This window comes from Macrosteles quadrilineatus, unplaced genomic scaffold (assembly GCF_028750875.1).
Source record: "Macrosteles quadrilineatus isolate MER2022 unplaced genomic scaffold, UCM_ALF_1.0 Scaffold_2__2_contigs__length_208266976, whole genome shotgun sequence".
NCBI lineage: Eukaryota > Metazoa > Arthropoda > Insecta > Hemiptera > Cicadellidae > Macrosteles > Macrosteles quadrilineatus.
The window spans coordinates 111,664,344-111,681,072 of record NW_026542595.1 but is presented as its reverse complement, the minus strand read 5'-3'; the positions used below and the strand labels follow the sequence as shown (position 1 = coordinate 111,681,072).

The 16,729-nt window shown below is 36.7% G+C and overlaps 1 protein-coding gene across 3 annotated transcripts in view; it reads right to left on the bottom strand.

Annotated features, from left to right (window-relative positions):
- Window positions 1–1,874: 1,874 nt before the first annotated feature.
- The window catches only part of LOC128985805 (probable serine/threonine-protein kinase kinX), a 173,720-nt gene continuing 158,865 nt past the window's right edge, over window positions 1,875–16,729 (bottom strand). For 2 of the 3 annotated variants that reach the window (XM_054405688.1, XM_054405689.1), the window contains 7 exons: window positions 13,909–14,106; window positions 8,592–9,130; window positions 7,864–8,091; window positions 6,292–6,689; window positions 5,273–5,524; window positions 4,388–4,661; window positions 1,875–4,019 (listed from right to left, as the gene is read on the bottom strand). In XM_054405688.1, the coding sequence (XP_054261663.1) occupies window positions 2,802–4,019; window positions 4,388–4,661; window positions 5,273–5,524; window positions 6,292–6,689; window positions 7,864–8,091; window positions 8,592–9,130; window positions 13,909–14,106 (3,107 nt within the window). In that variant the 3' untranslated portion in view covers window positions 1,875–2,801. The remainder of the gene's footprint in view (window positions 4,020–4,387; window positions 4,662–5,272; window positions 5,525–6,291; window positions 6,690–7,863; window positions 8,092–8,591; window positions 9,131–13,908; window positions 14,107–16,729) is intronic. The other variant, XM_054405690.1, reaches the window with a different exon arrangement.

The following is a 16,729-nucleotide window of genomic DNA, read 5'->3' as shown; positions in this document are numbered from 1 at the left end:
AGATAATCTATTGATTGGGGCTAATGGTGATGTATTTAGAGTTACAGGAAAGGATGATGTTATAAAAAATGAATGAAATTGCATACGAACTTCATAAGCCTGCAAGAAAGAATTTCATAAGAAGGTCTTTCAAAGTATTAGGTATAAATGAAACCGTACAAATAGATTTAATTGATATGCAAAACTATGCTAGAGAAAATTCTGGCAATAAATATATTTTAACTTTAATAGATACATTTTCTAAAAAAGCTTATGCTGCTCCACTAAAGAATAAGACAGGGTTAGTGGTTACAGAAGCCATTAAAACCATTCTACCAAAGGGGGTTAAAAACATTCAATCTGACAATGGAAAAGAATTTTTTAATCAATATTTTAGCAAACTAATGAAAAAATTTAATATTAATCACTATCACACATTTTCTACAACTAAGGCTGCAATTGTGGAGAGGTTCCAGAGAACTTTAAAGAATTGGCTATATAGGGAATTTAGTGCTCAGGGGAGTTATAAATGGTTGGATTTACTTCCAAAGTTAATTAGAAAATATAATAATAAAGTGCATAGATCTATAGGAATGAAGCCTAACCAAGTGAGTATTAAAAATAGTAAATATGTGCATGAGAGGTTGACTTCTAAAGTAGTGCAAGTTAAAAAACCAAGATATAAGGTAGGTGATAGTGTTAGGATTTCCAAATATAAACATGTTTTTAGTAAAGGTTATACTCCAAATTGGACAGGAGAACTATTTACAATAGCAGAAGTTAAGAATACAAAGCCTGTGACTTATATCTTGAAAGATGAAAATGGCAATATAATCAGGGGAGGCTTCTATACAGAGGAGTTGTTAAAGACCAAGTATAAGGACATGTATTTAGTAGAAAAGGTAATTAGGAGAAAAGGTGATTTATTGTATGTCAAATGGCTTGGGTTCCCAAGTAGCCAGAATTCATGGATTTCCACAAAAGATACCATTTCACCGCGTCACCACTAGAGACGAGATATGGGAGCATGGGTCAAGAGCAAGAAGCCTGGAGCATACCCACGCCATGAGCCGGGAGCACGCCCGAGTTCGCGTACAAACCTTGCATGATTTTGAGATATACATGTGAATGGATGTGGATTTGAAATAGTAATAGAGTTATACAATGGTATTGAACATTTATATAGGCTTGTATAGGTCAAGAGCTGGATTTTTAAAAAAGTGGTCAAAAAAAGCTCACCATTTCCAGACGTGTTTTTCGGGATTAAAAAAGTAAAAAATTTATATATGGGTGTAAAAGTCAAGAGCTGGGCCCTTAAGAAAAGTGGCCAAAAAAAGCTCCTGGGGCTTTGGACATTTTTTTCGCCGAAAATTTTAAAAGTTCTGGGCCAAAAAATTTGTGAAGTGGCGTCTCTTTCTTCTATTGTCACTACTCGTACTTTTACAAAACATACTCTTTCAGCTTGTGGAACCCTATGTTAAGTCTTATTAACAATAAATTCGTTTAAGTTGCTTTAATAAAACACCTTGATAACATGTTACAAAAACTTTAACTTCATACTTGTAGCAGATCTAACGATTATTTTAAATAAACGCATATGATTATGCTGTGAGAATAGTTCACAGAATTCAACCAAACCAAAATAAATCTCGTCTTGATTTGTAGAAATTGTTATCTAAAGTAACACTGCATCTTCCATCGACATGAACGTGTCTAAGTGATTTAACTCTGCTCGGAGATTTATGCGATTGCAATCTCTCTTGTTAGGTTTAAGAGTTTACTCAAACAGAATTCAAACGAGTATCAAACGAAAAATGACAAGTGGAATACTCAACAGAATATACATTAGTAAAATGTTTATTGGTCATAGAAAGTGTTGCGAGGGAAAAAACAAGTTTCAAGTTTTAAACTTTTTATTGTATTTAGTTTCTTTTATAAAAAATGACATATAATACACTTACATACAATTAAACCTACGCTAATGAATGTTATATACAAGATGAAATAAGGAAACGTTTAAACTATTTATTATGGATTGAGCGGAGTTACTATTGTAACTATGATTCCTTAGGTGAAATGGTTTAACTATTTATACAACATTTAATTATCTAAATTGTAATCCAAAGTGAGATTTTTAAACGGTTTTTTGATTCTCATGACAATAATTTATCGATACTTAAACCTAGGTGATGCTTCTTACACTAAGCACCGGTTGGCGATGATACTGGGTTTGGCGAGCACTGCACTTTCTCACTTTCTTCTTCTTTCTCTCAACTCATTAAGTCCCAAAATGTTTATCATAATATCACAAATATCATTGACGGCTTCACATGGTAACATATTAGTTTCAGTACCTTACAACCGAAGTGTTAAAAGAATCTAAGATATATACATAATTTACAGTACTTGGATGAACACATTCCAAATAATTAGGTAATTCACTTTTAGGGACGATCAAATTTAGGTATATTAACTCAAATTTAAAGGAATTGGATTCAGTCTCTTAACTTAAGTTCTTTACCCACTTTTTCCACTTGTGAGCAATTGCGATTATTTGTATAGAACTATGTGAAGCTCGACCCCTAAACGCATATTAAAACTCGAGGGTTAACTCTTTGTCATTCACAGAAAGATTATTAAAGTTATTATGATGAAGTTAGCTATCAATGCTGGAAGATATTCTTTCTGAGACTGAAAGATTAGACTTAAAACTTACAATCATAAATTACGCTCGAGTCTAATTCGTTTCGGGGCGTTCTGTGCTAATAATCGCATGAGCAACCTCAAGGTAACATTAAAAGTCTTTACTACTTCTTTGGAACTCAACCGACGTACTGGAAGGGATTGTATGGCGCAGGGAAGTACCCAGGGAAAGCTGTCGGCTGAAGAGGAACAGACGCTGTCAGATAGGTAGTCAGCTGTGTTGGAACTACCCGCGTGGAGAAGAGAGTCGTGTAGGCAGTTTTGGCACCAAAAGTCAACTTGAGGATCTTGCTGTCTGTCTCAGTCACGACAGTTTGAGTGACCACTGGGGTGGAGCTGATAGCAAACTGAGGCTGCAGAGGAAGCTGTTGCTGAGGAAGCAGAGGATTTAGTTGAGGCTGAGGTGGCAGCAGAGGATTTAGCTGAGGTTGTTGAGGCATTGCTAAAGTACTCGTTACAACCTCGTATTCCGTCTTGCTAACTGTTGCGATCGGCCTTGAAAGCGTGCTGAAGATGGTGGTTTGTCCGTTGAACAAAGGAATTACATGACTTTCATAAACAGTTTCCAACTTTATGACCGGTTTAGATTGTGTGATTACGTTAGGAATGTTGGCGTTAGGGTTGAGGAATCTGAGAAGAGCCAATTGTTGGATCTGTTCCGGAGAGAGCGCCGGAGTCGTAGGTTCTGCAGGAGGTTGTGGCGTAGTGTGGTGTGCTTTCTTCAGCCTCAAGTGATCGGGGAATTTTGACTTGTCAACGTCAGAAAGGTCGAAATCAGACCCCACATTAGCGAGATCCAAATCAGGTGGGAAAGCTCTAGCAGCGTTGGGATGATCGTCGTCGTCTTGTTCGTTGTTGTCTCCGAACTCCAACTCTAGATGAAGTTCAGACCCAGCTTCGTCTAGTCTGGTGTTGAACTCGTTCAAGGTTTTGCTGGGAACAAACTGGTACACTTCCATCGGCGGGAGTGTTTTCGTAGCTGTCACTATCCTCGTGATGTGGTAGGATTGAACCAGAGTGTAGCTGCTGGTGTTCATTCCGCCGTATACCACGGGAAGGATGTGAGTCTTCAGAAGCAACTGGGTTGTACTGAATGTTTCCGTCATCGTTTCCAAAGGAGGAGTCTCAGCGTCACCGGCCAGCCCGATGGGAGGGAGAGTAGCAATAGACGAGTCCAGAGGCGGCTCTTTGTTGTCGTAGATGTGTTGAGTGCTGGCAAGAATGTTCTCTGTCAGTGGCTCTGAAGGGTTTATCGCGGGAGCTTCTGTTGGTTCGACCAGGCTCTTCTCGATGGTTGAGGTAACTGTGATGTACCTGGTGTTCTTAACGGAGCCAACCTACGGACAAAAAAAAATGTTAAACGTTAACTCATAGATTTCCAGTAGATATCTGTAAGCAAAGATGCCAATGTAACAGAATAACTAGAAAGTTAAATTGACATCTTTCCTCGACAAACAACCTACATTCTCGTAACCATGCAAGCAAAATGAATCTTTTGAAACATAGTAAAAAAACTGATATTCGTTCATGGATGCAATAATCGTCACTTCATTCTCAGGATACTTAAATACAGATTGACATGTCTCTGTCTTGTCTGAATAAACTAACAAATGTTTTAACTAACTGGTTACAACCGAAACCCAACAACATATCAACAAATTATTGCAAAGTGTGGTTTATGATGTTACAAATATCACCAGCTCACCTGGAAGGTGTAGGGAGACTTGATAGTGGCAATCTCGTAGTAAGTGTTTCTAAACTCTGCTGGAGTAGATATTTCCACCTTGATTGTCTCCAGAGGCAGCGTTGACTCTGTAGGTTGTACAAGGTTGTTGTCTAGATCCCTGCTGTCTGTCACGTCACTGCCTTGCTGTTCCTGGTCGTCAGGTTTGGTCTCCTGTCCCACGGTGGTGTTGTCCGCTCCCTCGTCTTGGCGTCTGATGGCCACCCTGGGCTTGGGGGTTGTCTTGTATTGCCAGCTGGAGAAAAAAATTGAAATTACTAACGGAAATCCACACATTTTGTTAATGGACGTATAAAAATGTAACGGTCGACGTAGAAATATAAATGTTTTGTGACAGGATAGTTTAGAAAAAACGTCTATAGTATGCTTATGAAAAATAATATGCTGTAAACTGGTCGAAATAATTCTGAATGAAGAATTTCAAGATAATGTCCTGAATAGCTATGTAGGTTAGCAGGTCAGGGACTATAGGGTATGGATACTAAAAGTAGAATTCTCCTCCCATTGTAGGCTTCCTACTCTCAATGGCTGATAAAAACTTAACTCTTCAGTGACTTAGATGTGTGGTGAGATCTTTCAAACAATCATCATATTTTAAACTAGTTTGAGAATACCTCACTTAATATACATCGAGAACACACGCATCTATCTTGGTTAGTGTTACCTTTGGTTTAGTATCAGTTTATAACTTTGAAATACAATGTTTCAGGCAAGATACCTGATTATGGCAGTTCCCTAACTCCATATTCATACCAATGCATATTCTATTCATGTTTACACTACGTTAAATGGTTTTGAAGATTAACACTCCATCAAAAAGGGCCAATTTGTAACATAGTTTATTACCGTCCAGTGGGTCGGGCGAGTTTGAACTTGTAGAGGCTGGTAGACTGGTCCTGAGATGGAGAAGATTTGGTAGGTTTGAAGCTGCGGCGAGAATCTCTGTCTTTCTCTTTGTCTACGGAATTGTCTCCCTTGGCAGGTCTGAAACCACTTCTTCTATTGGACGACTGGAACTTGCGGTTGGGCGTGGAAGGTTCGTTGTATACTGAGACGGTGGCCAACTCTGGCTGTGAGGGGCGAGCGAACCGGTTGTTCCTGGGACATAAAAGATGATTATGTTGGAGGAGATACAATACGGAGAGGGGAGAAAGGAGTGAACTAAAAGCAAAATGAAACTATTTTAAGGAGAATTCTGCGTCAGTCTATAGCATGGGTTACATGTAGAGGTGCATTACAGTCTTAAACCATAAGGGTTGTGGATATGCCGGGAATCAAGCCAATCCCTCTCGCACCAAAATCCGAGACACTACCCACTAGGCCAGCAACTCACTCAACAATGGAATCTTTACCTTCCTAAATCCTTAGAAATCATTTTACAACTTCCCCGCAGTTTAATGCCACTCTCGGAAATGTTACACTGTTTACTAGTGCACTATTCATCCTTCTTCTTCCATAACTGTGCTTATAAAGTAATAACGAAAGAATTAAGCAACAAAAGATTGCAAGTTGTTTTCAATGTTTACCAAACTTGTGACTGTAGATATTGAAGTAGACGACCAAAGTTAATCACTAGTTTTGTTGTATTTTCGTAACTTAAATGGTTTAAAATCGTTTAAACAACTTTGAACATTTTTATTGTATCGTGAGACATATGAAAAACACAAACATAAATAGCAATAATTAAAAAATGAACATATTTTGAAAGCGAAATTTTCCTTCCTTCATCGGATATGTTTCGTCACTCAATATTACTGTCCTTTTTGTAACTTCATGTATTTATTTACGTGAAATCGCCCAAGTAAAAATTGGATGTCTACTCAAAATTCCGCAATCACGTTTTGAGATACAACTAAGTCTCTTACTCTTGTACGTCAGCCAAGCCATACTTGTAAGATCTCTGTTGTTGTTGCTGCTGCTGCTGCTGCTGTTGTTGTTGTCTGTCTCGGTTGCGGTTCTTCTTGTAGCTCGGCTGTTGTTGAGTCACTTCCTCCACAGGCTCTTCAAGCTCCTGCTCCTCCCTCCCCTTGGACCGACCTTGGTATCTGTTCTTGAAGGGCAGAGCCCCGACGGCAGGCCTCCTGGAGGTGCGGATCAGATTGCCTCCGCTCGGAGAGTTGAAGAGCGCCTCCAGAGGGAGGGCGGAGTCCTCCTGCAGAGTGCTGACAGGGGTTGGCTCTAGGCTGGGGCGACCTGCCTTCAAGGAGGGAGCGGCTGTCTTGAGGATTTTGTTGGACTGTACAGGGGTCGGCTTAGGTTTCTTCTGTAATTTGAAATTCATTCATCAACATTCATTTTAACTACCAATCGGCTAAAACCAATAAAAAAGAGTGAGAATTAGTTGAACCATCATTAGAAAATTTGGAATTATTGGTAATGAAGGATAAATTTTATTTGAAAAAAGTATTATTTTTTTCATAGCACATTTGAAAAATTACTGATAAATATCTTAAATAGCTTGCTTATTAACCCAGGATAATTTGCAAAAAGATTTGGAAAAACGGAGTCCTTATGCTGTTAAAAAATAGAATTTTGAATTTTAACTAGTTACCTAAAATAGTAATTTTACTAATAAAAGACTTTTATAATATTCTATTTTCAACATAACCAGAAAAGGGTTTAAGTATTTCTCAGTACGAGTATTATGTCACTTCGGTTAATGTTTAGTAAGAAATAAAACTTATATTCCAAAAATAATTTAGGACCTGTTAATCTTAAAATTTAAAAAAAATCTAACAAAAATCAATGAAAATAATTAGAGGGTCACACTCAGTTAAGTTTATCTGTTAGGTTGGTAATAAAAGAACACACCAAAGGCTACAATTAAGGATACTGGACACAAACACAGTAGTTAATCATAGATGTTTTACTTTATAGAGTAATAAAAACCTACCCTAGATCTATTGTCCTCACAAGAGCAGTTTAATCTTTCTTTCACCCATTAACTTTGCAGACCGTATTTATGGCCTTACAATAACACTTATAGCCTGTAAAGCATTTCACAAGAATGTGCAATAAATAACTTTTGTACTTCAGTAGTTGTTGTGCTCAACAAACACATTTAACAGGGAATGTCAATTACAATATTAGCTCGAAACACTAGCAAATAATCCTATTACGTTTCTTTAAGACAACCAACACTTTATACAAGTTTTAAAATGTATTCCCCTATCAAAAAAATCAAAATTGTATAAAATTGTATATAACACCTTGTTCTAAAAAAAAGTAAAAAAAAACTCGTTGACTGAAGTAATATACTGTATTTTCACAGCTAAGAGGAAAAGGAAATAAATCAAGAGAAGGGAGTCACCAATATCAAAGAAATTGAAAGTCACTTAGAGAGAGACGACTTTGTCTAAAAGTCGTCCTGGAAGTAAGCAGTACCTGAAAGTAACTGTTACTAATAACCGTTACGCAAGATTAACTGTTACACTAACCTGTGACTGGTACACATGGGAAGTGCTCTGCAGCACTTGAGCGTATTTCCCAGAGATGTAAGTTCCAAGTACGCTGGTCTCGTGCACTGTAGTTAGACCGTCCCTGACAACCGTTCCTCCCATGCTGGTCACTAGACCTGTAGGATGGACGTCGGCTGGTGTGGATTTGCTGGGTCGTGGCTTGGCGTTCTTGTTACCGTGCTTCACCGTTGGTCGCAAATCTATCACCTGAAAAATCGAAAGAAATAAGATACAGGGTTTAAAAAGTCCATCAATGTGCCTCTTGTACAACTAGAATGGCGTTCTTGTAAAGTTTTGTCGTCGATTTAGAATTCGACCAAATTACGCTGGGAAGAAAAGGTTCTAAGTTGACAAATATTGGATGGTAAATTCTATCCAACGCCTTGGAAACATTGGAGAGATTTTTGGATAGCAAATATTTTTTTTTCAGAATGTTTATTCATCTAATCACAAACAAAAAATATTTAATTTATTTTACTTCACGTCTATCCCCTGTCATTGTTTGGTAAGTAAATATACTATAGAGTTCATAGCGTAATAGCTTTTTTATGAATAAATGTAAAAACAACGTGACAATAACCAAGAGTTGTTTAGTACAGTCACTTTTGCATAAACAACCAGCAAATTTGTCAGTTCCAAATTAATAGGAAGACAAACAAAACTAAATTATCTACGTAATTATGCCTTGGCATAGTTGCATTTCTCACCCTGTACGTTTCATCCACAACTTCTGACGGTTGCCTAGATAGGAAGTCATACTCTGCAGGACCATCCACATTGTTTCCACTGATAGCTGGCTCGTCAGAACTCGACACAACTTCCACCTTGGAGCTCAGGATGGATACAGGTTTAGGCACCCCGGGACCTTTGACCTCAACTATGCTGGACGGCTCAACTTTGACCTCTACAACACTAGAGGGTGCGACCTTGACCTCGACCTTGCTGGAAATGACGTCACCTTCTCTGACCTCCACCAAGCTGGAGATTTCCGGAGTTTTCTCTTGAGGCCCCCCTCTAACTTCCACGATGCTGGACAATACCACAGTCGATGGAGGGCTAACTTTGACCTCTACTAAGGATTTTTTCACGGGTTCCTTTTCTTTTTCCATGATCGCTTTCTTCTCGGAAGTCTTCGGAGGAGCTTCAGTTTTGCTCGGTTTGATCTCCGCTGGTGGATTCGTCGTGGGAGGTTTCGTTTCGATTACTGTCGTTGTGGTTTCTGGCTTCGGGGTGGTTTTACCCCCATCTGGAATAATTTTGTTATCAATTGTGGGACTAAGTGTTCAAAAACATGCTTTCTCAAATCCAATGGGTTTATCAAAATTCACCCGAATACTTGTAATTTTATTGAGCGGAGCGAGCGAAGCTCTTATACTACACTCCTGCTTTTTTATTACAAATACTCCTCCTGAACGGCTGAAGCGATCTTCACGAAATTTAACACAGTCATAGTACCCAACCATGGGAAGGTATAAATCTGAAATGGTACAAATCGGACCATAGGAATATTCCCTACATGAATGCAAACTTTTAGAAATTTAACATGGGCCTTATGGGTTAATTGGTTGCCATGACATTATTTGCGAGTAAACAATAAAAAGTAAACAAGAGCCTCGACATATGTTAGTCAACAAATCTACCACATTATAAATACAGTACAAAAGAAAAAATCTGATGAATACTAAAGAGCATATTAGTTAATTGCATGTAATACGAAGTGATTAACAATCAGTCATATATTGAGTGATTAAAATCATGACGTTTATATTTAATTGTATAATCGTTCTGTTCTTTTTAACAACAATGAATAGTCAACTAATTAGGCCTAGGCCTATGTAGCGTGGAGAAGGAGAAGTTAAAACGAGGGCATTAAAAAACACTATAACATAATTATACCGACAAAAATCACACTGCCCTTGATTTGCAAGTAAATTTGTAAAAAAATGTACCTGTAAAAAAGCAGTTATCGTAGTCAGTAACAAAGCTACACAGAACATCTCACACTATTCTGCTATTCTACGCTCATCCTTCATTCATGTTAATTGAGTTAATACTGCACATAGACATCCCATATAAGTGAAGCAGAAGTAGGCCTAAGCCTACCATTGACTTCGGATACTGCAATTCGGCATTTTATTTAAGTGAACGAAATAAATGGACCATGATTTAGGATACTGCAAGTAGACTATTCATTTACATGTACCATTGAGTTTGGATACTACAAGTAAACAATCCGTCTACGTGAACCGGACGTACAATTGACTTTAGAATCCTTAAATTGGCATTACATTTATGCGAACCAAATGTATCATTGGCATTGGTTACTGAAAGTAGACATTTAACTTATGAGAACCAGATGAAACATAGAATATGGTTCCTGCAAGTAGACAATTCATTCACTTAATCCTGACTTATGATTGACTTTGGATACCTACTGCAATTAGGCATTCTATTTAAAATGCGAACCAAATATATCATTGACATTGAATTAATATGCTGGCTCCGCTCAATATTGCAAGCAGAAAACTGCATTGTACACCTAGCATTGAATTGTTGAAGCAGAAGTAGGCCTAAGCCTACCATTGACTTCGGATACTGCAATTCGGCATTTTATTTAAGTGAACGAAATAAATGGACCATGATTTAGGATACTGCAAGTAGACTATTCATTTACATGTACCATTGACCAAATATATCATTGACATTGAATTAATATGCTGGCTCCGCTCAATATTGCAAGCAGAAAACTGCATTGTACACCTAGCATTGAATTGTTGAAGCAGAAGTAGGCCTAAGCCTACCATTGACTTCGGATACTGCAATTCGGCATTTTATTTAAGTGAACGAAATAAATGGACCATGATTTAGGATACTGCAAGTAGACTATTCATTTACATGTACCATTGAGTTTGGATACTACAAGTAAACAATCCGTCTACGTGAACCGGACGTACAATTGACTTTAGAATCCTTAAATTGGCATTACATTTATGCGAACCAAATGTATCATTGGCATTGGTTACTGAAAGTAGACATTTAACTTATGAGAACCAGATGAAACATAGAATATGGTTCCTGCAAGTAGACAATTCATTCACTTAATCCTGACTTATGATTGACTTTGGATACCTACTGCAATTAGGCATTCTATTTAAAATGCGAACCAAATATATCATTGACATTGAATTAATATGCTGGCTCCGCTCAATATTGCAAGCAGAAAACTGCATTGTACACCTAGTTACATGCATTTTTAATTATGTAACACTAAATAATTGGTGTAAATACCTGCATTGATGTGATCAATGTGTTGCTAAATTGCAAAACATTGATACACTTCGTTTTTAACCCTCAATATTCTTGTACGTGTTAAATGTTTTTTATTGATTATGAATTGACGACCTTCGAATGAAGCAAGAAGACATCTGTACTGGCCCGACAATGACTCCTTTGTTAGTCGAAACCGGATGCAATTTAGCAACACATTGATTACATAAATGCAGGTACACCAATTGTTTAGTATTTAAATGTGATCAGGAGGCTAAAATTCAATATAATTTAATTTGTTTGACAGCTTTGAAGTCACAATTGTTACACTTATAGTTTTAGTAATTATTTGGTCAAATTAAAAAGTGTCTATGGATTCTTTAAATACTTGAAAATACTGTTAAAACTTCAATAAGTTTTCTTTAAGGCTTAACCTGACCCACTGAAGGATTAAGCATTTATTTACAAATATCCCTCTTAAGTAAGACTATCTCTAACACATTTTTTATGACAACACATTTCATTATTTGCGCAAAGATATATTCTAGTACTAAAGAACTATTAAAATAATCCTGCATTATAATACTTTCAATACTGTTCGCATTTAAAGTTAAATAACCAGAATACCTAGACAGTTCTAGTTTCGTGAGTTATACATCAAGTGACTATTACACCGTGGTATAATCCTCAAGTACCTTGTTGTAGCAGTTGTTCCTAATCCTCAAACTCGCTCCGTAACTGTTCTTGTAACAGCTACAGCTGCTTACTTACAAAGTGGTTTGGCTAAAACTTTGGAGTTAACTTGAGACTGTACTGAATTTGAGCTTTTAGTTTTGTACGGATTCGGTGTGAAATAAAATCAATCAAGTTATGAACCTTGTGGCTGAAAATATTTTTCGGGAAAAGGAAATAAAATTATATTTGACTACTAGGCTAATCCCGAAATGGAACTTTTGTGAGTAGGAAACGAGCATTTTCATCCCGATGCAAACAATAACACAATGCTTCTTAATTATAGTTATTATTGAAAGACAATAAAACACTATTCCAAAGCCTAGTAATTTTCTTTCAAGTTTTCATATCAGACAATTTCTGTAATAAAAGAATACATACAATATCCTATTTGGCGCTCCTATTGACCTGAACCCCTTCATTTGTTTAAAAAAGGAAACAGTTGGGTTGGGATGGATACATTTTTTTTTAAGAAAAGTAATTTTTAAAGGCAAAATCATATGTTTCAATATGAAAAAAAACAGGATTGGACAGCTATACAGATATGAGCTACATTCGTTTGAGAATTCAGATGTTACAATTAGCACAATTCAATTTGTTAATGGAAAATTTGACATACTACTCAAAACACATTACATAAGTTAAACAGTGAGTTAAGTGAACGAAATACAGGAATTTTTCCTTTAATTTCCTCTTACCAATTTTATCTACTCCCACTCTCCCATTAATGCCACCCTCGTTCCTGACCAAACATGCCAACTATTATTTTGGCTGAATATAAACGAAGTGATTGTGTAACAATTAGCTGGATGAATATGTATCAGTGGGCGTGCCCCGACCGCGATCAGTTTCTTCAGTCTACCTCCGTTACCAACAAGCAACCTACGGGGGCGACAGGGTCACGGCCGGCGCAGGCGACTCTCGACCTTCATTTGCATTTCTAAACATGGACATACCGCCCATATTCGCGTGTGGCAGTGTTTGTGTTTCTTGATGTTCTCGACAGCATAAAGATATACCGACAATGTGTTCTTTGATATGTCCAGCAATATGGCGTTACAAGGAATCGGTCAAGTTTTTAGCACAGGTAAAAGTGAAGGTTGTTTAATAGAAAGGCATCGTTTAATAGTAGTGAAATGTTCGAATTATTCGTTATAAGGTGAAGTTCACTGTCAAAAGCGTAACTTTTATGGGAGAAAGGAGGTAGTCTAGTAATAGTTACACATTTAGGGTCGTTAAAAAGTTACAAATTTTCTCATTTTGCCATTTGAACCCACCCTTACTTACAAATTTGGTCCTTCGAGCCGGATGGTTTTATCTTAAATTTTTTTAAACAAAAAGTACAATATAGTACGAATTATTTTAGCAGTAAACCAATCTTAACATAGGTTCAACAAGGACATTATACTTTTTTCGCTATGTTAGGACTAAAATGATATCAATACTTTAAGCCAATATTTAGAATACGAGGTTTGAGTTGACAAGCTTTCCTATTTAAAATCTTCGGGTTGCGTAAAGGGAGTAAAATTCAAAAGCGCTATGAGCATTATGTTTATTTTGTGTATTGCCTACTGGACTACATCGCAGTTCATTTCCTACAAGTGGCTATATTTCTGTCAAAGTAATCATGGAGTCGTTTCAACTTCTAAGGTGTCATTTTCAAGCAGAAAACGGTAAATTCTTTCACTGGGAGGACATACACTCATAAACGAACTAAAACAGCAGTAAACCTAAGTACCCCATACAACTATGTTATTTAAATGGGGAATAAAGTTAACAGGCTTACGGAAATCTTTAAGTGAAAATCCAATCGGGCAAATGGAAATTTGCTTTGTTAGCAAGTTTGCTGCGGCGGGGTTATTTTAAAATTTGTCAAGTGTCAAAATCGGTCATCCTTAAAACCATCATGATTAATTTGACACAAGATAAATTTAGCCAATAGTTAATGGTTATTGTTTTTGTACATTGTTTGTAAGAAAATAGGTTGGCCTCTTTAAACCTTGTATTTATTATTTTAGATACTACCTGCAGGAGCGCTCTGCGGCGAGAAGACCATGACGGTGTTGCCAATAGTGGTGGTGAAGTCGAGGAATCCATAGACAGTCTGGGTCAGTAGAGCCTCAGGGGCGACGCTGGGAGCCACAGGGGCGGAGTCCTGCTGGGGACTGATGTACACAGGACCTCCGCTGGGGTTGTAGACGGCGGAGAGGGTCGGTGACCAGCCTGGAGACAGGATGTATTGAGTTTGAGAATCACAAGGTTTTAGATAAAGAAACCCTCAACCTACATAATTGGTGAAATTATTGTGCATTTGTCAGTACATAGTATGGTAGAGACTTACTGTGACAATGGTTATGAGATTGTGAATGTGAATGGATGTGATAATTACAAGGGTTATGAGATAGTGAATCACGCGGTTTTTTTATGAAGGTAGCTTCTTGATCATTGTCTTTTGTAAACTTTAGTGTCTACTTTAGTATGTCTACTTTTTACATCTACATGGACCAATTGGCTAATTTCTTTTGTAATAAATCATTGTTGGAAGGACCCTCTCAAAGAGTGTAGTACAGTCCAACATTATATTTCCCTTGTGTTTATACTATGATAGTTTTAAGAGAAATCAACACATGCTATAGCTTACAATAATTCGTTCTGTCAATTTAAAATTGATTAAATGATAGGCTCTTTTTCTAAGTTCAAAAATTAAAATCTATGTACTCTAAAAATACCTCAATTCAACCCCATCAATTATTTTTCTTGAATTATTCTCCCAAGTGGAGGTGTTTAGGTATAATCTAAGTAAAACTACGACGAAATACGAATTTAAACTATAAAACAATCAAATGTATTTCTCATTAAAGTTTTCATGACAAGGAACAAAATTGGACAACAAAACAGACAGCTGATAGTAAAAACAACATTCATATCATTTGTATGACTATTACAAATAAATGGAAAAGGCAGGCATTTTCAACAATTTTTACTAAAACACCGACATTTTAAAATGGGGATGTAATGTATAGTCTCATCAATAGTTAACGGTACGGTAGCATTTAGGCTAATCATTGACCTTACCTAAGTTGATGCTAGATTATTTCTTGATGCAACCTGATTATGCAACAGTAAACACAAAAATTATACACTAAGTGATTTAAAACTTGAATAGGCTTACTGTTGGCTTTAGAATCTATTTGCTTACTTAATAACTAAGCAGTTGTTATATAGTTTTCAATTGGAAGTTCGTGGCAATTGAAAATATAGTACTAGCTTTTTCTATCCTACTATTTATTCCATTCTCACATAATATTCTCACAAATTAGTGACCAGTTAAAAAAAAATAGAATTCAGCACCAAAAGATTTCCCTTGTATGAATTACTGAATTCTGGTTAATACGTATTCCTACTAAACAGACAAAACTGAAATGTTCAACTCATTGTACACCACAGCATTTTATAGATGGAATTTTAAAATCATCATTCAACTTTTAGAAGAAATATGCTAAATCTGGTCCATATTGATGAAATGTCTTCAATGTTATCTGGATGAAAATGCTATAAATTTGTGGATATAGAAACATTAATGGTACTAATATATTTTATTTTACTAGAACTGAAAATTCATACACATGTTATACGTCTAAGACTAACGCAGAGTTTCAAATCAAATTAGTTTCAAAAAATCATAACTCAAACATAGCATATCAATATTTACACCAATTGGCAGTGAAATAAATACCATCATTAAGTATAACAAGCGTGAAGCCGTTATCAGACGAAACCTGTTATTGTGTGCAACGTTCCGTGCAAACTTACCAGCTGCACACGACTAATCAACAAGTGTAATTATTCCATGTGTAACTTGGTTGGTAAATAATTTAACAGTGACATTTTTATAGTATTTTACAATTTTAGTATCGTTTTTTCCTAGTAATTGTTCAATTAGTCTGATCATATTGATTCTTTTGGTGCTTAAAAATATTATGAAATGAATTTTCTGGTACAAAGTTTTTCTTATAACGACATATAAATGGTTCAAACGTATGTACATCTTAAAACTTAGCATATTACTACGAGATCTTCTTTTAGCAAATTTGAGGAAAATAATTGTTACCGTAGGTCTCATGGTACGTGTGCTCCCACTATCTCCGCGTTCCGCTATCTCCGAACCCAAATCTGTCCCGCCATCTCCGAATTCTTGAGTGACCCTTATAATCCCGTCACTGCCTGCGTTGTTAGCTGGCATTGCATCCACGGCTGCGAAGTCCCGTGGATGGAAGATTTGATTAAAATTTAACCCGTGGATTAGGTTAGGTTAGGTCAGGTTAGGTTAGGTTAGGTTAGGTTAGGTAAGGTAAGGTTAGGTTAAGTTAAGTTAGGTTAGGTTAGGTTTGAACGGAAAGTCTTAACGCAGGAAGTAACCGAGGATTATAGGGGTCACTCTGAAATTCGGAGATAGTGGTACACGGAGATGGCGGGACGCGGAGATAGCGGGAGGTAACCCTCATGGTATAACGTATGAAAATCCAATCAGACAAAATGGAAATTCACTTAGTCTGCAATTTGTTTTTCTGTCAGGGGTATTAGTATTTTTTCCCCTAAGATGTTAGTAATCCATTGGTGATTTGGCGGGGTTTAAAACCGGGACCTTTGGTAACCGAAGTCTAACCACTAGACCAGCTTGTATATACTGACCTTGTTAATACAAAATGGAAATGTATCAATGTTTCTTGGTTTTCTAAAAATATTTTATAGGTTTATAGAGTGAAACCTTGAAGTATTTGTACAAAAACTCATAATAAAAATCACCACGGACTATAATGGCCTAACGTGTACACTGAATTTGAAG